The sequence below is a fragment of the Lissotriton helveticus genome, chromosome 1_2 (assembly GCF_964261635.1).
Source record: "Lissotriton helveticus chromosome 1_2, aLisHel1.1, whole genome shotgun sequence".
NCBI classification, from domain to species: domain Eukaryota; kingdom Metazoa; phylum Chordata; class Amphibia; order Caudata; family Salamandridae; genus Lissotriton; species Lissotriton helveticus.
This window is the reverse complement of record NC_136058.1, coordinates 60595007-60617965: the sequence shown is the minus strand read 5'-3', so window position 1 is coordinate 60617965 and position 22959 is coordinate 60595007. Positions and strand designations below refer to the sequence as shown.

The 22959-nt window shown below is 48.3% G+C and overlaps 1 protein-coding gene and 1 long non-coding RNA gene across 5 annotated transcripts in view; one reads left to right on the top strand and one right to left on the bottom strand.

Moving 5' to 3' along the window:
- Positions 1–10100: 10100 nt before the first annotated feature.
- LOC144797973 (uncharacterized) lies at positions 10101–21642 on the bottom strand. Its single transcript, XR_013603479.1, has 6 exons — positions 21553–21642; positions 11744–11826; positions 11244–11282; positions 10658–10733; positions 10373–10517; positions 10101–10270 (listed from the first exon to the last, which is right to left on the bottom strand). It is a non-coding gene; the product is annotated as an uncharacterized LOC144797973 (long non-coding RNA).
- A 52-nt stretch (positions 21643–21694) lies between these two features.
- SRSF11 (serine and arginine rich splicing factor 11) overlaps positions 21695–22959 on the top strand; it is a 223375-nt gene continuing 222110 nt past the window's right edge. For 2 of the 4 annotated variants that reach the window (XM_078668774.1, XM_078668766.1), the window contains exon 1: positions 21695–22011. In XM_078668774.1, the coding sequence (XP_078524900.1) occupies positions 21896–22011 (116 nt within the window). In that variant the 5' untranslated portion in view covers positions 21695–21895. The remainder of the gene's footprint in view (positions 22012–22959) is intronic. The other 2 variants (XM_078668758.1, XM_078668752.1) reach the window with 1 other exon arrangement.

Sequence of the window (22959 nt, the reverse complement as noted above, 5' to 3'; positions counted from 1 at the left end):
GTTCCACGAGCTTTGTTGGGTCCTAATCAGTGTGCCTATTGTAAAGAGGAAGGTCATTTTAAGAACAGTTGTCCGATTTTATTACAACGTAATGGTGAATTAACAGTGCAACGAGGTCGTGGTGGTTTTCAGTCAGCACCCTGGGGTAGAGGTCGAGGTGTGCCGTCTCAAGGACAGCCTTCCTTACCCCCACAGAATACTATGAATTATTTTGATCAGCAGAGTTCACAGTCTGCACAGTATTACAATGACGATTATTGTATTGAAACAGACAATTCTGACTTTTCCACTAGCTAGGACAGCCGTAGACAAAGCAAGGGAGTGGTATCAGTTCCAGTGGATCAGGATGGGCCTTATGTTAACGTTGTTGCATTAGGTGTTTCAGAGCCGTTTCTTTTGAATACTGGTGCCATGAGGAGTTCTATTATTCACTCCAAACTCCCTGGGGCACCTTTGTCTGGCTTAACGAATGTTTCTATAGGATTCTCTGGCGCCCCAGTTAGCAACCCTGTTTCATGTCCCTTACCCATTTCTATTGGTCTTTACGATTTGGAAGCCCCGCTCATTTTAACGACTGGTTGTGGTGAGAATTTGTTGGGCTTGGATTTATTGAAACGTCTTCATGCAACGTTGTATTGCTCCCCTTCTGGTGTACATCTAACGTTGGGAGATAAATTAATTTCTCCTATGTATTTGTCCAAAGACCAACTGCCACTTGAATTGCGGTCACTTCCTGCTACGCTTTGGGCTACGGGTCCGAATGACGTTGGTTTGCTCAGAATACCACTGTCAGGCTCTGCTTTCTGGCCTCTTCGGGGCTGTGTTGCTATGCCTATAACCTCCCCTATGAACGGCCTCAGTGTTTGAAGTATGAAACACAAACAACCGAGGGAGTCCAACCGGGGAGGGAAAGGAAGGGGACAGCAGGGAGGGAGATCTGCAACGAGAAATAACAACTTTTTTAGAGAAACCCCCCCTGGCTTGAACCAACCCACGTTTGTTGCTGGCCCCTTATAACATAGAACACTTTGCAACCCCTCACTCGTACCTGTAAAGGAAAATAAAAGGGTTGTATCTCGAGGAGACACGGCTTGAGGTGGTACCAGGCACTCTCACCCAACTGCGAAATAATCAAACATAGAGTCACTTCATGAGAATCCTGACTTATGTGGGTGACGTTGTATACAGGGAGGACTGACCCACCTACCTAATACATGTTATAAACATTCTTTAAAGGTGGTGCTTAATCCCTCTGATTTTGTACCCCTCATGTGTCTCCTGAGTAAAAATAAAGGATGAACAACAATTGTGAAAAGAACATCCAAAGGATAGATAAGCAATAATGAACTTGATCCACTGTTAGGTTTCACATGGACAGTAGGTCTTTAGATATATGAGTGTTCAACACCACACCCACATAGCAGGACAAAGTTTATAAGTAACCAATGTTTTCACGAGGTCCTGCCTCGTATCACAGGGAAAACTGCCAAGAAGTGCACATGCGGTGAAGATCACACCCCCTCAGCCGAGAGGAAAACACCGCCTGTTAACCCAATGCCACTATTCATGCGTGGCTCTTTTGACAGTCTCCCAAAGTTCAATAGCGCTTCCGCTTCCTCCCCTCGTCCGAGAGAAAGAATGAGAAGTCCCAAGCAGCTCCACGCTACTAGCGCGGAAAACACAGTTCAGGCGCCGCGCGCCTCTGAATACAGGAAAGTGCGGACTAAATCCGCTTTCTTACCGCTACCAACAGCACACAAACCGTCCTCCGATCGGAACCAGGAATTATCGGCAATGCCGCGACTGCATGGGCTCCTTTTGATTGCGTGTTGCGCACGTTCCGTGCGTTCTTCCCGTCACCGCCCATTGCCTGTCGGGAATTGTAGTTTCTCGGGTATGCGATGTGAGAGGAGCGCGGTTTTTCAGGCTGTTTGTGAATTGTGGGCACACGGGGCATTAGAAACCTGACAACCACCTTACGTGATTACTGTCAAGCCAAATGTTCAGTTGCCACGTATTCCTCAATACAAGATCTCTAGCGATGGTGAAAGAGCTCTGTTGGCCATTGTGCATGATTTAGTTCAGAAAGATGTCATTGAAGAAACTAGAGGAAATGTTTGCAACAGTCCTGTGTTGCCTGTTCTTAAACGTACCGATCCTTCCATGCCACCTGTGCATCGTTTTGTGATTGATCTTCAAGAAGTTAACAAAATTGCTGTCCCTCAGTTTCCTGTTGTCCCGGACATTACTGCTTTGCTCACAATGGTACCTGCTTCGGCTGCTTGGTTTTCAGTTATCGATCTTAAAAATACTTTCTTTAGTATACCCATTGCTGAGGAAAGTAGAGATCTTTTTGGCTTCTGTCTCAGAGGCCGAAGCTTTAGATTTAAACGTGCACCTCAAGGCTACTGTGAGAGTCCTTCCATTTATAGTCAAGCCTTGAAATCACAATTGGATTTCCTCTCTTTACCTTCCGGTGCTACTTTAATTCAGTACGTGGATGATTTATTAGTGGCTGCGTACTCTGAAGATGTCCCTAAAGATGCGACTATATTTCTTTTGCACAACTTGTCCGACCTCAATCATAAGGTATCTCCCTCTAAGTTGCAGTATTGCCGACAAGAGGTTACCTATTTAGGTCATCTCTTGTCGAAGGAGGGAAGGCGATTGACCCCAGAACGTATTCATGCAATTTCACGAATGACTGTGCCATCCACGCAAAAGGAAGTGCGTGCCTTTTTGGGTATTACCTCCTATTGTCGGCAGTGGATCCCAAAATTTCTCTCTACTAGCTAAACCTTTGTTGGCACTTACTTTGAAAGATACACCCCAAACTCTTCCTTGGACTGACGAATGTCAGAAGAGTTTTTCTGATTTACGTACTGCTTTGTGTTCAGCTCCTGTGTTGGGTACTCCAGACTATAGTAAGCCTTTTACGCTCTACGTGCATGAACGAGAAGGTTGTGCATTGTCTGTCTTAACACAAGAATTTGGAGACAAACAAAGGCCATGTGCCTATTTTTCGGCTACTTTGGATCCAGTAGCCAAGGCATTGTCTAGTTGTCTCAGAGCAACAGCAGCAGCGGCGATCTCCATTCGTCAATCTGCTGGGTTGGTATTAGATCACACTCTTGTGGTTATGGTACCTCATGCAGTAGATACTCTTTTGAACAGAACGAAAACGCAACATTTGACGAGTGCTCGTTTGTCTGGGTATGAGCTGACGCTTTTAGCAAGTCATATACACATCAAACGATGTAATGTCTTGAATCCAGCAACATCGTTACCTACTCCAGATGAGTAGGGTACACAAGGTCAGCATGATTGTTTTCTTCGAACAGAGGCGGAAACTAAAGGCAGAATAGATCTGAAAGATACACCACTTGTGGATCCGGATGGGATCCTATGGGTAGATGGTTCGTGTTTTAAGCTTCCTAATGGTGATATGACTGCAGCCTATGCTGTTACTACTTTGCATACAATAGTAGAAACTGCACGTATCACACACAACTCAGCACAAGCAGCCGAGTTGATTGCGCTGACAAGAGCGTGTGTGTTAGCAAAGGGAAAGAGAGTGACTATTTACACCGATAGCCAATACGACTTTGGCGTGGCTCATAGTTTTGGTCATTTGTGGAAGGAAAGAGGATTCTTTACTTCCCATGGGACCAAAATACAGCATGGTCAGTTGGTTACTGATCTTCTTGAATCACTTACTTTGCCTACCCAAATAGCAATTGTAAAGTGTAGTGCGCATAAGAAGATTACTGATGATATAGGTCAAGGGAATGCATTTGCAGATGAAGTAGCGAAGGAAACAGCGAGGAGCGTCAAGAGTCATATGTATGTTGCAGGTCCCACGAATTGGGTTAGAGAAGGAGGTATGTGTGAAGACACAGTGGGAAGTGTGAAAATGATTCAAGCAGAAGCGACTGAGAAGGAAGTGAGTAAGTGGAAAGAAAGTATGGGAATGTTGGATGAGACAGGATGATGGAGGGAATTGTCGGAGCACCAAAGATGGCTGTAACCAGATGCCTATGTACTACCTGTAGTTACTATGGCACATGGTCCAGCTCATATTAGCGTGAAAGGAATATGTAAGCTTCTGGCTCCAGTATGGCAGAATGAAGGTATTCCTAAATGTGCAGAAAATGTAGTGAAGCATTGCATTGTTTGTTTAATGCACAATCCGGGAAAGGGAACACCAACTCTGGCAGGTCATTTTTCTCCCCCTATGTATCCTTTTGAGGTTTTACAAATAGACTACATCCATATGGAACGTTCCAACAACCTCAAGTATGTCCTTGTGGTGGTTTGTGCCTTTTCCAGGTAGATAGAGGCTTACCCCCTAAAGGATAATACTGCCTTGTCCACTGCTAAAGTCCTTTTGAAATAATTTTTCCCGAGGTTTGGTTTGCCGCGCATTGTCTGGAGTGACAATGGAAGTGAATTTGTGGGTCAGATAATTCCATGCGGCAAACCATCCTCAGTCAGCGGGTTTGGTAGAGTGCAATAATGGCACTCTCAAGCTCAAATTAGCTAAGATTCAGGCTAGCACTGGTCTCGCTTGGCCTGACGTTTTACCTTTGGCACTTCTCTCTACGAGAACAACTGTGCATTCTCGTTTAGGACTTAGTCCTTATGAGGTCGTTTTTGGACGCCCAGCTAATGTTTGGGGAGTCCCTCGACCAAAAAGATATTCCGACATCCCATATCCATTGTTGGTTGACTACTTGCATGACCTCACCACTAAATTACGTGTTATTCATCAACAGGTCCAAAACGCTCTGCCGGAGGCCTCCACAGATCCAGGTCACTCCATTCGACCTGGGGATTTCGTCTGTGTTAAGAATTTCCAGAGGAAGAGGAATCTGGAACATCGTTGGGGGCCACCGAGACAAGTCCTTCTGACAACACGTACAGCTGTGAAGGTCGTCGGCAAGAAGAATTGGGTCCACGGCGTGCACTGTAAGAGGGTACCCCTGTCTTTACCCTATGATCAGTGGGTTCAAGAAGGCATTGGAGACAACGAGTGCGGAAAAGTACCCTGATTCGTACCTTTTAGTAGTGCACGCCTGGACTGGACAAACTCTGAAAAAGAAGATGATGATGTGCTACAAGAGGCTGTCCCATCACACCTGAGACTGGACACCACTAACCCAGAAAGCCTGTTTAAGGAGCAAACAGTACCTGGCAAGACCCGGTACAACTTAAGATCTGGGGTGTCCAAAGACAATTGAACATTAATTAAGAACTCTTTCTCTGTCCTTTGATTACCTTTTTTTCTTGAATAAAAGACATTTCCTTTCCACTATCCACCAAGTTGCAGGGTCACGGTAGGAGTCTTGAGCTGTGACCTGAATAGTGACTAGGTCAACAGGACTTGCAGTGTCATAGGACGGCTAATAATCACAGCCAAGTGATCTAGGAAGATTATCGTGAGCAATGCCTTTAGAGTAGTGGATACTAAGATGGAAGGGCATGATGTTATGATTGTGAAAAGAAACAAGTATAAGAAATTGCTGTTTAATAGATGTGGCGTAGCACTGTGTATTTTGGTGTGTTTATGTATCTTATTAGCTTTTGTGGGATGGATTGTCCACACTATGCAGCAAGCACCTGTTCCGACTACTTTTCCTTTGCTCTCTTCTCCTACTAACTCCCCGCATAAGTTCTACACACTCCCAGACCATGAACAAGTAAGGAGACCAGAATATTTCAACAATTCCTTCATTCAGTTGTTACATCAGCATCAACTGGTAGTTAATACTACTGATTGCTGGGTTTGTGGGCTTCTGCCTCATAACGCTGAGAAAGGGATGCCATATTTGGTTCTTCCATTTTCATATGAAGGTTCCGCTTGGGCTTATCTGGCTATGTTTTCCAATGCATATCAGAACCAACTCCGATATCCTCCTGGGGATATCTATACTGGTGGATCAGACTATAGTCACAGTCCTTTGATTAAAGGAATAGTAACTAGGGCCAAAATTGCCGACATCAGAAAGATTCCAGTGGATGAGAAAAGGGCATATGATGGTTGGAATGTGACTCGCTACATTACTAGCCTTACTGATAGAGCCAAAGAAAGAAGATCCCTACCAATTTGGACTGTACCTCATAAAGGCACCCTGTGTTTGCAAATAACTGGTCAGAATAATAAAAATGGAAAGGAGTGTTTGTTCCCATACTTATGTCTATTCCCCCTTGATTTCTTCTCCGTTAGTACCATCTCAAGGTACATATTTTGTTTGTCATGATAGGGCCTACACATGGCTTCTTGCCTACTTTTCGGGAACATGCTATATAGCCTTTTTACTTCCCCCTACATAGACTGCTCCTTCAGGACACCACAGGAAAAGATATGGTAGAAGGGTTATTGATTCGGGAGACACAGCTGTACAAGAGGGAGGAGACTTTATTAAAGGGTTTCTTCCCTTCTGGGGCCCAATGGTTAATAGCAGAAACATTAGACAGTTGGTTTGTGTCGTCGAGGCCACGATTAATGTAACTTCCGGAGCCTTGAGTAATTTGATGGCTGAGCTTCAGGCGGATCGTCTTATGACTTTACAAAACAGAATGGTGTTAGACATTGTTCTCGCTGATAGAGGAGTCTGTAAATTGATCGGGTCTAGTTGCTCATTTACTTTCCGGATAATGCTCCTACAGTATACCAAGCCATTTCTAAGCTACATGTCATTTCCGAGTCTATTCATCAGGACTCAGGAAGTTGGTCTGTGATGGGATGGTTTTGGGGACAACTGTCCACATGGGGATGGAAAGTGTCAACTTTCCTCGGGATGATTTTAGCCATCATTTTCTCTTGCTGTCTCTGTTTGCAATGTGGTCCTGCTATCTGTGGTCTGTGTGCCACCTTATGTGTCCCAAAGCCTATGTCACAGCAAACGGAGAATATCAAGATGATGTTGCAGCAACAGCTCAATGACCTCATGACCATTGACATTGACTCAGACTAGCGTGAGTTCCTTGTGTTTTGCCTGAGTAATGGCAAAAGAAGGGTCTGAGGTTCCGTGATTTTCGACTTTGCTTCGTAGTCAGCCGCCATTTTGTGTCAGCCGCCATTTTGTGTTGCCCTCACTCAGGCGACACGTCGAACATAGTGTTTTTGCCTTTTGAGCTGCTTGCCTCTCCTGTTAAAAAACAACCTTCTTGTCCTTGTCTGAGAAACCAATGTCAGGGTCTGGCCGAGTTAGTTAAATCCTTGTCTAGACTGATTAATCCTTGTCTAACTCCACTGTTTGGGTCCCACCATTCTTTTCGACTTCATTGTATTTGACTGACCTTCACTATTCTCTTCGTGTATTCTCTTGTTACATAAACTATCCTTTGAAGCATTCAAACATGTTCTACCACCTGCAATCAGATTACGGGCACTAGTGTTGATTAACTTGAGGGGAGGAGAGCACACGGGGTCTGAAAGGAGGGCGTGTTTTGTCACTCGATAACTTGTTTTCAAACTATTCCTATTCGTCAATATTGTATGTTTTGGGAGTGGGCATTGTAAACATGTATACTATAATAGATTGTGAGCCACGCAGTTAAGTGGCAGTCTCCTAAGAATATACTTCTGTACTTCTTGGATAACTGTGCTTAGCTGCAGCTAATAAACCTGATTTTCTACGCCGAACAGAGTGTCTCGTGTCTCTGTCTGATAAGGCAGGTGAACCCGGAGATCTCAGGCGTGCCCTGTGCCGCTGGGCCCATAAGGCCCGGTTCTCCAACACTTATTCGGTTTACATTGGTTTATTGTTTCCCTGTCATGACCTGCAGATTATATGTTTGACTATTTTAGCAGCAAATTTTGGACTTTGATTTACATGTGACTACATCTCCCATGATGCATTGCTATGTCTGCCTGTGTGCCTGCTCTGGACTACCTATCTTGTTTCCTGACCCTTGGTCACTGCTGGGTGGTGTTGGGGGGGTGTAAGGGGTGTGAGGGCAAGCTTCTTACCTTTTCCAGATGCTGGTTGGTCAGAGCTGTCAAGATCAGCCACTCCTCCCACACTCTCCGGTTGCAGGGTCCCCTCCACCAGTTCCTCAAGGGGTGTGGAGTCTCAAACTGATGAGGTCCCACCACCGGTTATCCTGGACTGCTCAAGCCTGGCAGCTAGCTTCTCTTTTGAGCGCAGGCGCAGGTCATACCAGCGCTTTCTGAGGTCCTCCACACTCCGGGGTGTCACCCCCACAGCATTCACCTTATGCTGGATGTCTTCCCAAATTCTCCTTTTACGGCTCTCTGACACCTCCCTGGATTTTTGACCAAATAATAATTCATGATTTGACACCATTTCATGAATCAAAGCCTCCAGTTCTGCCTCAGAAAATGTTTGCTTTCTTTTCCTGGAGCTTTCATCTCCTGCTGCTGGGATTCCTGCCTGGGCGTGTCTCCACTTTCTGCCATGTTTCTCCAGGTACACAGTACACTCTATTAACAGTTACTCACACAAAGCCTTACCAAATCTACTTCATCTGTGTATTAGACCAACACATGGGGTATAGTATCTCGTTCTCAGTATATATACCCAGGGTGTGTAAAATAACACTATCCCTATGGTCAGGATGTATACATAACTCAACACAATAAAAACACAGACCAACACTTCCTTGAACCAGAAAAAGTGTAGAAAATAGAGTGAGTGCCTCACGGTAGTAACACCCGAGGGGGTTCACGGCTAACAATCACCGGTTAACCCGCTTCTCATCATTGGTCACTCACTCTATGTGAAGAAACAAAGTGTACACAGACGAAATCAAAAGTGCACACGTGAGAATAGTGACAGAGAAAGAAAAGTGAGTACATATAGACACTACTGTAGAATAATGTGTACATACATAGACCCCCACACAAACAGACAAATAAAACCAGGCAAGGTTTTGCTGGCTGCTTATCTTTTATTCTGTTGCTGCAAAACCACCCATTTAAAAGTGGTTAATTATATGTGTGAGTAACTGTTAATTGAGTGGGGGGCAGCCTTACCGATCACCCTCCCCCTATACCCCTAGTGATTTAACACAGTACACTCTCCCAAACACACCTTCACTCTGCCTCTGAATCAGGAACTCAGGTGCAGCATGGGTAGTCAATCACTTCCTGGTTGTGATGTCATCATGCTGCACCAGAGACCCTGATTGGCTTAATTGCGAAATTCGCAAAATTGCGATTTTTTTCCGGGACGGAATCGCAAAAATTGCAATTTTCCTGTGCGATTTCGCACATTTTGAGATTCCTTAAGGTTAGGGAATCGCACTAGGGTAAATCGCAAATAAATCGCGATTTATAAGGAATCGCTATTTATTTGCGATTTATTTCATACATACCGATTTGCGAATCTGAATGTGCGATTCGGTAAAAATCGCAAATAAAGATCACAAATCGGTACTTTCATACATATGGCCCTTAGAACTTATTCTATTTCTATGTATATTGTTGTATGCATTTCCGAACCAAGGGGCCTTTTGTTCCTTGATAAACAATCCTTACCCATGGTCCCTTGTATACCTTTGGGTTCCCTTGTCCTTAAATAACTCCCTCTAAATGCAGCCACACCTGCTACCATCAACGGCACGGGCCGGCCTCTTTGAAGGGCGGGGATCCCTCAGCAAAAAGGCAAGCACACCACAGACAGCACTGCAGCCGCTGGGGAGCACGGGACAGTGCACGCAAACCAGCAGTCAGCGTGATGGCTATGAGAGTCCCAGCAGGATCCGACACCGAGACAAGTCCAGATGTGCTCCACAGCGGACCCTTGGTACAGTGTCAGCAAGAGGCAGGCCGCTGATGCAGGAGGAAGGTAAGACAAAAAATGGGGGGAGTTACCCAAATGCTACGCAGAGGTATGGGGTAAGAACAAGAAACAAACAAGCAAGTCCCTGTAGAGTTGAATGTAACGGGGCAATTGCCTCACTAAGGATCAAGTGTCTCCCTATCGATATAACCCAGTTAGCATAACAAATGTACAGAAAAAAACTTTCATATTAATCAATATCGAAAACAAAATTCATATACATAAAAAAAGTATTCATTATTTGAAAACATGTATTTGTAGACATTCAAATTCAAACATATGTTTCTACAGATAATATAATAAAAATGACTAATACTCCTCCTCACAGAGGTTACAATCTAGATAATATAGCAATAATTCATGTGTCAGTTAAAAACTTTTTTTTAAAACAGTTGACGCAGCGTTTCGGTGTAACCTTGAAATTTTCACCTTCCTCAGGACTACAAAAGTTTTCAGCAAATCTAAACAATAGAAATATTTTATTTAGACATCTGTACATTTGAACAATCGGTAATGGCATTCATCTATCTAATTCACTTATTCTATCATTTAAATACACTCACTTGACACTTGATCCAACTTCTCAAAAAAAAATATTGTATTTCGTTTTTCATTCATCACTTTAACTGGTGTTGAATAAATTTAAGCCAGGCATGTATGGTTGTTCTATTCGCTTCCTCTGTAATAAATTTGAGGATCCCATGTTTCCTGCGTAGTGAGAACAAAACACAGTGTGACATACTTGTGAGCTGGTAGTCACATTAAGGGTCAAGTTGGCCAAAAGAATTATATTATTGTTCAACACACCCTGCATTTTATGGCTCTACTTTTGTATGATTATGACATACCTTAAATTGAAATAGTACTTGATTCAAATTCCATGATCTGTGGAAGGGTTAACCTCATCCAATAGAGAAAGCTATACTGAAACAACAGGAAAATGATATGTTTATGTCAGTACCCAATTTCAAGAATTTCAATTATGTTGTTCTTGACTGTTGTCATAATGGGTATCTCGGTTGTGGCATACCTTGCACAATTAATCACATGTGCCTTCGCTTTGTCCATTAGAGCCACCGTTATAATCAACATGGGGGAATTAAAAATACATCTCTGTCGGGCTAATCGCTGATGGAGATGAGAGTAAAGAATTATATTACAATAAAGTATTGTTTAATGATTCTAATTTATATAGTTTCTCTAAACAAGTCTAGCGTTTACTTGCTTACCCTTCATGCCAGCAGATGTGCCAAGAAGAGTAAATTTGCAGGTTAAAATAGGCTACAATCAACGTTTATCATTGACGTTGTACTATTCTATGATAAAAACAAAATCCAAATTGTAACACTAGAGACCTGGTGCTACCCTAGCTCTGTTCGGTCATGCTTATTTTTTTGATTTACGAAGTTGTCCAAAAAACTTTATTTAAATTACCTCATTTTGTTGTTTGTTTGCAGGTTGATGCTTTAAAATCTGCAAACGTAATCAAAGAACGGACATTAACTATCAAAGTTTAATATTTTAAAAGAATTAAAAGATTTTTAAACAAATGGACCATTGTACTCCAACCATTATAATATAGTATAAAAAGCCAATTGTATAGGTTTCTATTATAGGGCTATGTATAGAAGATATCACTAAAATATATGCAAAAATAACTCCAAAGGCAAATTACTAATCCCGTGGTTACACGTGTCTAGATTTCAATATATACTACGGGACCCGGAGATACGTCGAGTGTTCTGGTCTTTATTGCTTGAATATTGTACAGGACAAAGGACCAGTCATGGAAGTCTCGTACATTAAGGAAGCACGATTTAACTACTCATATTGTTATGTTCAGCTGCTGTTTTAGCCACAAAAACACTCTAACAAACAATGTGAAGTCTTTAAATTGCAGACATTCCCACTACGTACATCTATGGGTTACTCACCAGGAGATGGCATATGGCCTCCCAGTTCTCAACGGACTTCCAGGTCAGGATGCGTAAATACGTCTTGAACACCGTCACGTCATCTGCAATGGGCGGAGTTACATCATTAATCAATATCGCGCACGCATTTTATTTAATATAAAAATGTTGCGGTTGCAGATGGCAACCCAGGTCACCCCACGCACCGCGCTCACTCCTCCGTGTGTGAGCCCAGGCTGCCCCTGAGTGCCATCGCTGCCTGCAGCTGTGCTCCTGGCCCCCCGACCGCCGCTGATTGCGCTGCCTTGTATTGTATTGCCCTGTATTGTATTGTAATTTTTTCCTGTTTTCTCGCTCCGCTTTAGTGTGCTGTTTCTTCTCTGTATTTCTGTGATTGTATTCCCTCCCTGTGGTATTTAGTTATACTTAGTTCGTTGCCTTTGTCCCCTGTTGCCCCTCGTGGTGCTCAGCCCCTGCCGCGTTTCCCGCCACCTCCCCGCCGCTGCCCCCCTGCGGCCCCGCCCCCTTCCCTCGGCCGCCCTTCCCATTCGCCGCCCTGCTCCCGCCTCCCAGCTGCTCCTCCCTCCCACTGGACCATATAGGACAGAGGGAGCGCAGTGGTGAGCAGTGACCTCTGACCCTCTGGGCCGGTCACCCCACGCACCGCGCTCACTCCTCCGTGTGTGAGCCCAGGCTGCCCCCGAGTGCCATCGCTGCCGCAGCTGTGCTCCTGGCCCCCGACCGCCGCTGCTTGCGCTGCCTTGTATTGTATTGCCCTGTATTGTATTGTAATTTTTTCCTGTTTTCTCGCTCCGCTTTAGTGTGCTGTTTCTGCTCTGTATTTCTGTGATTGTATTCCCTCCCTGTGGTATTTAGTTATACTTAGTTCGCTGCCTTTGTCCCCTGTTGCCCCTCGTGGTGCTCAGCCCCTGCCGCGTTTCCCGCCACCTCCCCGCTCCCCGCCGCCGCCCCCCTGCGGCCCGCCCCATTCCCTCGGCCGCCCTTCCCATTCATCGCCCCGCTCCCGCCTCCCAGCTGCTCCTCCCTCGCTCCGCCCCCCCCCACTCTCCACATATGGCAGAGTGGCAAACGCGCAGCGTTGACGCGCAGCGGGCGCGCCAAAGGCAAGCCCGTCTGCGCCCGTCCACGCCTGGCCCGCGCCCAGTGCCCGGACCCCGCAGACACCAGCCCACCCGCCGGACCTACAACGCCACCGAAATCAACGCACTCAACACCGGCCGAATCCCAGGATGCTACCGAGCCACCCCGAGACGCACCCACGGACCCTTTAGCTGCCACTCCTGCAAGTTCGCCTGCACCCGGACCTGCACCGCACCCGCACCCACCGTGTCGACCCCCAGCAGCAACCACCTGAAGTGCATCCTGCTCAACACCCGTTCCGTAAACAGACACGCCGTAGAGTTCTGGAACCTGCTCGACACCACATCCCCAGACGTCGCCTTCCTCACCGAAACCTGGATGAACGCCTCCTCAGCACCCGACATCGCCATCGCGGACGGACACAAGATAACCCGGAGGGACCGCGGCAATCAGACCGGAGGAGGCATCGCCATCATCCACAGGAACACCATCCGCATCACGACCAACACCGACGGCACCCTCACATCCGCCGAACACCTGCACTTCCAGATCCACACCGACCCCAAGACCACCCTCAGAAGCACCCTCATCTACAGACCCCCGGGCCCACGCACACAATTCAGCGAAGACATCGCCGACTTCATCAGCCCGCACGCCCTCCCCTCCGCTGACTACATCCTCCTCGGGGACCTCAACTTCCACCTGGAGAACTACAACGACCGCAACACCACCACCCTGCTGGACAACCTCGCCAACCTCGGTCTCAAGCAGCTGGTGACCACCCCCACCCACTACGCCGGACACACACTCGACCCCGTCTTCTCATCCAGCAAGGACATCGCCTTCAGCCACGCCACCGGTCTCCACTGGACGGACCACAGCTGCGTCCACTTCAGCTTCAGAAAGAACACGATCCACCACCACCAGCAACAGGTTGCACGCAGAAGCTGGAACAAGATCACAGCCGACCAGCTCGCCGCATCCCTGAGCCGGGACCCCCCCGCCAGCTCAGCGAACCCCAGCCAGTCCGCCAACAACCTCACGAAGTGGATCAGCAACTGCGCAGAAGACCTCGCCCCTCTGAGGACACCGCCTAGCAGACCCGGCAATAAGAAAGCACCATGGTTCACCGACGAACTCAAGAGCTCCAAGAAGAACTGCCGAACCCTCGAGAGAGCCTGGCGCAGAGACCCAACACCAGACAACATGACCACCCTCAAGCTCGCCACCCGAAAACACCACCAACTGATCCACACCACCAAGAAAAACGCATTCAAGGAACGACTGGACAACAACGCACACAACAGCAAGGAACTCTTCAACATCAGAGCTCTCCAACCCCAACGCCGGAAACAACGACATCACCCCATCTCAAGACCTCTGCAACTCCCTCGCCTCCTACTTCCACAACAAGATCGCAGACATACACAACAGCTTCATCACTCAACCAACGCACCCCACGACCGCACCGCCACCCCCCACCGCGCCTGGACTCCGATCAACACCGAAGAAACCCGACGCACGATGAACTCCATCCACTCCGGATCTCCTACCGACCCCTGCCCTCACCACGTCTTCAACAAGGCCGACCCCGTCATCGCACCCCACCTACGAGACATCATCAACTCCTCCTTCGACACCGCTATCTTCCCGGAAAGCTGGAAGCATGACGAACTCAGCGCTCTACTGAAGAAACCATCAGCAGACCCCACCGAACTCAAAAACTACCGCCCCATCTCGCTCCTCCCGTTCCCGGCCAAAGTCATCGAGAAGACCGTCAACAAGCAGCTGGCCACCTTCCTTGAGACGAACGGATCCCTCGACCTCTCACAGTCCGGCTTCCGGGCCAACCACAGCACCGAGACCGCCCTCATCGCAGCCACCGATGACATCCGAGCCCTGCTCGACAACGGGGAAACTGCGTCCCTCATCCTCCTGGACCTCTCCGCGGCATTCGACACTGTCTGCCACCGCACCCTAGTGCAGCGCCTCAGCAACGTCAGAATCCAAGAGAAGGCACTGGAATGGATCATCTCCTTCCTCACCGGAAGAACACAGAGAGTCCGCCTCCCTCCGTTCAAATCAGAAGCCACCGAAGTCATCTGCGGCGTTCCTCAAGGCTCCTCGCTCAGCCCCACCCTCTTCAATGTCCACATGAGCCCCCTTGCGGCCATCGCACGCCAACACAACCTCAATATCATCTCCTACGCCGACGACACCCAGCTGATCCTCTCCCTCACCAACGACCCCGCCACCGCCAGAGCCAAGCTGCACGAAGGGAAGACAGCCTTAGCCGAGTGGATGATGAACAGCCGCCTGAAACTGAACTCAGACAAGACGGAAGTCCTCATCCTGGGCTCCTCGCCCTCCGCCTGGGACGACTCCTGGTGGCCCCCCGCCCTGGGCAGCGCACCCAAACCAATGGACCACGCACGCAACCTGGGCTTCATCCTGGACTCCTCCCTCTCCATGACCAGACAAGTCAACGCCGTCTCCTCGTCGTGCTTCAACATCCTGTGCATGCTACGTAAGATCTTCCGGTGGATCCCCACCGAGACCAGGAAGACGGTCACCCAGGCCCTCGTCACCAGCCGACTGGACTACGGCAACTCCCTCTACGCCGGAACCACCGCGAAACTCCAGAAGAGACTCCAGCGGATCCAGAATGCCTCAGCAAGACTCATCCTCGACATGCCCCGACACAGCCACATCGCCAGACACCTGAGAGACCTGCACTGGCTCCCGGTCAACAAAAGAATCACCTTCCGGCTCCTCATCCACGCACACAAAGCCCTGCACAACCAAGGCCCAAGATACCTCAACAGCCGCCTCAACTTCTACACTCCCACACGCCAGCTTCGATCGACCAGCCACGCCCTCGCCGCCGTCCCCCGCATCCGAAGAGCCACCACAGGAGGAAGGTCCTTCTCCTACCTGGCCGCCAAGACTTGGAACTCCCTCCCGACCCATCTGCGCCTGGACCCAATTCCACCTCGCATTCATGAAGCAGCTCAAGATCTGGCTGTTCGAGCAGTAGCGTACCCCCCCCTCCCCAAGCGCCTTGAGACCCTCCGGGTGAGTAGTGCGCTATATAAATGCACTGATTGATTGATTGATTGATAGGCACTCCCCAATCAGGATTAGGGATTGTGCCCACTCCCCCACATGGGGTGAGCACACCAAGAGTGTAGTTAACCTAAAGTCAGTAGGCCAGTGGCTACTGACCTCAAGACCCCTAAAACACCCCCTAAATACAGTATTTAGAGGGCAGCCCTGAACCAAGAAAGCAGATTCCCACAACCTACAAAGACCTCACGTATTGACTATGCCAACGCACTGTACACTGGTCTGCCTAGCTATCTTCTGGGCAAACTTCAGGTAGTCCAAAATACCGCAGCCAGAACCCAGCTTAACCTCCCTAAGAGAATCAGTGTCAGGCAACACCTTTGAAACCTGCACTGGTTACCAGTGAAACCACTGGTGAAATTTAAGTCATTGGTTACGGCACACGCTACCCTTTAAGGGCTACACCCGGTGTATCTTAGGAAATATTTTCAGTTCTATGCGCCTACCTGCCAGCTTCGCTCTTCCTCAATGCTGATGGCCTGCATCCCCAGGTTCCACATTAAAAGAATAGGTGGCAGCTCCCTTGCTTATAGAGCAGCGATGGCCTGGAACCAACTTCCTTTTGATCTTCGCTGCCTGCAGGAGCCAAAAAACTTTAGGAAGAGACTCAAGACTTTTTTTTTTAATTAAATAGTCCTTCCTCTTTCCTCACTCCCCACTGGGTTCGCGCCGGGACACTCTTTGAGTAGCTGTGCGTGCTACAAATGCTCTAACATAACATAACAAGAAGGACGAAAGAAGACACCTAACAGAGGAGACTGCAGAGAAGAACTGACTTGGCCCCAGCCCTACCGACCCGTCTGCAGTTTCCAGAGATCCTGCGCCAAAAATCGCCTTGTCCTGCAGCCAGCGACCTCCAGAACCCCTGGGAGGACTGACTGCCTACAACAGAGACCGGATCTCCTCTGAAAAGCAGTTCTGGTCAAAAGAATCTCCAAAGCAAAACGTGGAGCCTGCTGAGGACAAAGAACCCCGATGCCTGAAACCTCCACTGCGAGAGTCTGGGTCCACCGTGAGTTGACCCCTCCAGGACTCCCCATCACCTGCAGCCTCTGCACAGAAATCCCCCAACCGCAAATGGACCAGTAAGGTGAAATCCGACCTCAAAAGACACCCCTGCATCCAGCCGTCCTGCTCCCAGGAGAAAAGAACCCGAGGTGCACCTGCATCCCTGAGCCATCCAACTTACCTGTCAAGCTGTTGGTTCTTCCCGGAAGTCTTCCTGGACCAAGCCTGTAGCTAAAAAACAAAACTGAGATTTCCATTGAAAACAACAGGGCACCCGACACCCAAACAGCACCCTGCACCCAGCCGCCCCTGCGCCACTGCAGGTGTACCTTGGGTGCTAACTCGAATCCCGCTTTGCCCTGAGCCTAACAGCAGGAGCTTTGCTCCCACAACCTTGTGGCCTGCTCATGAGTAGCCACCAACCGGAGGCAACCTATCCTCCGTTGGATAACATTGGGCCTCAGCGCTCTGCACCTAGACACTCTAGTGCCGCTGAGCGTGTAACAAGAGTGCATCCTTGACCCTGGGGGAACCCTTGTTCTAACCCCAGAATACCAACTCCCACAACAAAGTACTTACCTGTTAACCGATAACTTCATTTCTCTCCATAGGAATACATTGACTGGTTTTCCTTGAAAAATGTTCTAAGTGAAATGAAATGAAATGAAAGAAATACTTCTAGAGCGCACTGCGGCCAAGCGGCTTCCTGGCGCTAAGGAACACAACCATATCAGCCAAAGGGTCCGGGGGAATTTAGCCAGGAAAAGCCTGAAGAAAGAAGAAAGTTTTTAGAGCTTTGCGAAAATGTGAGAAGATAGGAATGGAGCGAATCGAGAGGGGGAGAGTATTCCAGATCTGGGGAGCCCGCACCGAGAAGCGGGTGCCTCCGGTGCGGGATTTGCGGAAGCGGGGGACGTGAAGAAGAGAAAGGGAAGACGAACGAAGAGAACGACAAGGGGCATGAGAAGAGATTAAAGAATTGATGAAGAGAGGAGCGGAGCGGGCATGCGCCCGAAAAGCCAAACAGGCAAGTTTAAACTGGGATCTGAAGTGAACGGGGAGCCAGTGAAGGGATTTAAGGGCAGGAGTGATGTGGGAAAACTTAGGAAGACGAAAAACAAGACGGGCCGCCTGGTTCTGGATGGCCTGGAGCCGGCGGGTTTCGTAGGCCGGAATGCCTACGTACAGGCCATTACCATAATCCAGGCGGGATGTGATGAGGGCAGAGATGATGACTTTGAGGGCATCAACAGAAAAGAACCGGGAAATTTTACGAATGAGACGGAGGGAAAGAAAACAGGAGGAAACAACGGAACTGATGTGCGCATGCATAGAAAGATCATTGCTGATCTTGATGCCCAAGGTCCGGACAGAGGAAACTGGGGAGGGGGGAGGACCGAAGGAAAGGGGCCAGTGAACAGAGGACCAAGGGTTAGAGGGACCACCAGTGAGGACAAGCTCTGTCTTGTCAGGGTTGAGCTTCAGATGATTGAAGCTCATCCATTGGGAGATAAAGACAAGAGTGGAGCTGAACTTGGGGAGAGAGTGAGTAGGAGAAGATAGATCAAAGACGAGCTGGAGGTCGTCTGCGTAGTTGTACACAGAGACCCCCAGACCGAGAAGGGAAGAAATAAGGGGGCGGATATAAAGATTGAAAAGAAGAGGGGAAAGGGAGGAGCCTTGGGGAACCCCACAAGTGACCGGGAGGGGGGGTGCAGCGAAATCAGAAAGGTGAACTGCCTGTGATCTGCCCTGAAGAAAGGACGCGATCCAGGAGAGAGCAGTGCCCTGAATGCCCGCTGCGCTGACACGGTCGAGAAGAATGGCGTGGTCGACCGTATCAAACGCAGCGGACAAATCCAGAAGGACTAGGGCCTGGGGGAGATTACTGTCGGCCTTCCCCTTCAGTTCATCCAGGACCGCGAGGACCACACTCTCGGTAGAGTGGCCTGGTCGGAAGCCAGCCTGGTGAGAGGCCAGGATGTTATTCTCCTCGATGAAATTGGAGAGGCAAGATGTTACGTAGCTCTCAAGAATCTTCCCAAGATAGGGAAGAAGGGAGATCGGCCTGAAGTTCGATAGGAGGGAGGGGTCCAGGCCAGCTTTCTTCAGGATAGGAAGCACAATGGCAGTTTTGAAGAAAGAGGGGACAGAACCCAGAGCCAAGCAAGAATTGAGAAGAGTTAGAGGAGGGGTGGGACAGCAAGTGTATAGGGTTCTAAGGATCCGTGCAGGTGCACAATCCGCCGGAGAGCCGGACTTGACCTTAACAAGAAGGTCGCGGAAGAGCTCAGGTGAAATGGGTATAAAATGGTCCAGAACAGAGGATGAAGAGAGGGCATGATCCGGCAAGTTAGGTTGAGGTACAATCGGAATGTTAGCCTTGATGGTGATTATTTTATTGATAAAATAATCATTCAGAGAATGACAGAGGGATTGAGAAGGAGCAGGGGACAGGCTAGCACGGTCGGAGGTGGCAAGACTACGCACCAGTGAAAAAATCTCGTGTGATTTGTTGGCCGAGAGGGCTACGCGCTCCGAGAAATATTTGGATTTGGCCGCTAAGATGGCCAGTTTATAAGTATTTAGAAGGGCCTTGTAAGTGAGGGGGAGGGTAGGGCAATAGTTACGGCGCCAGCGACGCTCAGAACGCCTGAGATCTAATTTCAGGGATCTGAGGTCGCTGGAAAACCACTTGTGAGCATCGTGGGGGCGGGCTGATCTGATCTTTTTGAGTGGAGCAGCCCGGTCACAGGCCGAGGAAAGCCAGATGTTAATAGCGTCCGCCTGATTCTCCACAGAGAGGTCGGTCAGGGTGGGAGCCGATGAGGACAGAGAGGAAGAAAGATCATTAAGATCAATCTTGTTCCAACTCCGGGCCCAGATGTTTTTGGGCAAGGGGGCTTTCTCGGATTGGCCTAGGTCGATAGAAAAGGAGATCAAAAAATGATCAGACCAAACGCAAGGGGAGATCGAATTAACCGAGGAATTGCAACGCAAAGACCAGATCTGGTCCAGGATGTGGCCATGGGTGTGAGTAGGGGCCGAGACGTGAGGGAGAAAATTAAGACAACGAAGGGTGGCAGAGAAGTCTTTAGAAGAGGAGTCCTCCCTCGGATCACCCGGCCAAAAATTGAAGTCCCCAAGTAGGAGTAGCGAGGAGTTATTTACAGCCAAAGTGGCCAGGAGGTCCTGCAGGGTGGACACAAATGATGGCATGTTTTGAGGGGGGCGATACAGAAGGATCACCGTGAGGGGAACTGGAAGGTTGAGCGAGCGGGCCACCAGGAAGTCGACACCAGAAATGCTAGGATGCGGCAGGAGCTGGAATTGCAAAGAGCGGCGGACTATCATAGCCACTCCACCTCCAGTTTTACCATCAGGGCGGTCACCACGGAGAGCATAATGGGTGCCAGGGAGAATGGCCAGAAGGTCAGGGAGGGAATCCGAGGAGAGCCAGGTCTCAGTAAGGAAAAGGAAGTCCGGGGAGTCAGTGTCCAAAAGGTTGAAAAGAGCGGTGAGGAGTTGGTTTTGTATGGAACTTGGAAAAACTGCAAAGAACTAAAAATTGCTTACTTACCTTTTCTCTAGGAAATGTCCCGGTGTGATATCTAGGTGTATCACACGGACTAGAAAAAGTAATCCAGAAAATAATCTGCAAAATAATTCAAAGTAATCTAACAGTAATTTCCACTGTATTGAAAGCATTGACAAACCCGTAACAACGTAATTTTTATTCAGCTTGCTTGTATTGTTCAATCTGCCTTGAAAAGCATCTTATACACTTACCTGTGCCAGGCTTGCTTGGTTTTAGGAAATAAATACAACAAAATAATATTTTTTTACAAACAAAATTGGTCTGAGTTCAGTGTGAGACAGCATTTGCTATTGAGTGTGTACAACAAATGCTTAACACTACTGATAAAGCCTTACTGCTTGCCCACACTACCACAAATAGAGAGTAAGGTTTTGTCTACTTTTACCTCTGCATACCTTTGGGGTTCCAATGGACCCTTTGCACACTATACCTCACTTTGGTATGGTATATACAGAGCCAGCTTCCAGGGGTAGTAAGTGCTATATAAATGCAATTACAATACAATACAATACATCTACTAGCAACGCCCTTGAGCCTGTTTATTATATACCCATGTCCCTACATCACAGGTCCTGTCTATCGGGGCTGACGGGGGAGGGGTTACCCACAGAAACCCTGCAGGGGAAAGGGACATGGGCTGACCCACTTCCTGAAACACAACACACATAACTGACTTGCCTCTTATAGCAGCAAGGGCATTATCGTCAGAGCAAGGGCATAAATGGCTCTCAGTCGATGTTTAAAAATGATCATTTTTTTAATAACTACGGCTCAGTGCAGTGATATAGTATGTCACATTAATGGCAGATTTTCCACAAGTTATAGAAATACACGTTTTTTTAATTTTCAACAGATTTCATCATAATTTACATTCTGTTTGGTGCATGATTTACACTCCAAATATTTTTGGGGGTTTGGTTTAAACAAGGGTTCTTAGTGCCCACTCGGGACCTATCCTCTCCTTTCCTTGTTTATTTTGTGAGACAGGCTAGCTCACCGTTATTATCTCACTCTCGCTGCCTGTGGTGATATCTGTCTGTCTCTTGCTCCTCCTTTCCCCCCGGCTCTGCTCCCCGACTGAACTCGAAGACTAGCTGCCGACGCAGCTTGTCTTCGAGCATCGGAAGTGCGCACGCGCGCGCGCAGGGGATTGTGGGATCGAGGCGCTGTGCAGCGAGGCTGGTGCTGCAGCTTGTTCGTTGGCTGATGGCGGCGGGGCTCTGGTGTCCTCAGTGACGGTCTTCGGCCGAGGCCTCGGCTCCGTCCTTACGCGGCGGCGGCAGCAGCGCCCGCTACTAATCGCTCTTTTGTATTTGATGTGTTAAAGCAGGAGACGCGCCATGAGTTCCGACGTGATCCAAGTGACCAATGTGTCCCCCAGCGCCAGCTCCGAGCAGATGCTGACCCTCTTTGGGTTTCTGGGTCCGATCGAGGAGTTACGGCTTTTCCCTCCGGAGTAAGTGGAGCCCTGGTTGGGCGACGAGCAGAGCTCGGCTCAATGAACGCGGCGGGAGCTTAGTGTGGGACCCGAGCAGGCCGCTCCCGGCCTCTGCACGGCGAATTATGATGATGTATCTGAGGCCCATTGATGGCGCCTAACCCCTCTCTGTAGTGGGGCAGCTACGGGTTTTCAGTGGCGCGCTGCTTTTTAGGGTACATTGCCTTTACTTTACCGTAGCAACTTCTGCAGCACGTTCTCTTAAGAAAGAGAATTGCAGTTTCTTAAGGATCCATTTGGGTAGATCTGGGGTGCCATGTGTTAAGTTTTTTTTGGGGGGGGTGGGGGGTTGTATCCGCGCGTCTGGGTAATGATACATTATAAGGCTTGCACCGTCATATGTGGACTGCGTGCCTAGTGAGCCTTTGTGGTTGTTTTGTGAATTTGCTGTTGTGTGCCTGCTCTGAGACCGTTTTCGTAGATAGTGACCGCGTGCTTAGCATCTCATATTTGCATTTGGATGTTTTGTGAGTTTGCTGTTGTGTACATCTCAATGTGTTCCTGCTCTGACCCTGTTTGGGTAGATTGTGACCGAGTGTCTGCTTCTGGCCCACCTATCGGGAGCATCCCCCTCCTCTCAGAATTGTCTCGTAGCTGCTCTGTGTATTTATGGGAAATCTATTTCTGGGGCCGACCTTGTAAGACAGTACTGGATGGTGTAATATATCTCCGCGGTTGTATGTGGCATCAAACAAAGTAAGCACATGATCATTGGCTTAACATATATGTTTACGTGTTTCACGTTTGGTAGGACTATAGTTTACGATATTTTGTTTATTTTCAACTCCGCTTTTTCAGAAGTTAAAAGTGCCTTTTGCTAATTATTTTACATTTATTATATATAGCCTCGTGGTCGAAAGGGTACGGGTTGGGGGAGGCAGACTTTCTCTGTAATGTAGACGTTTT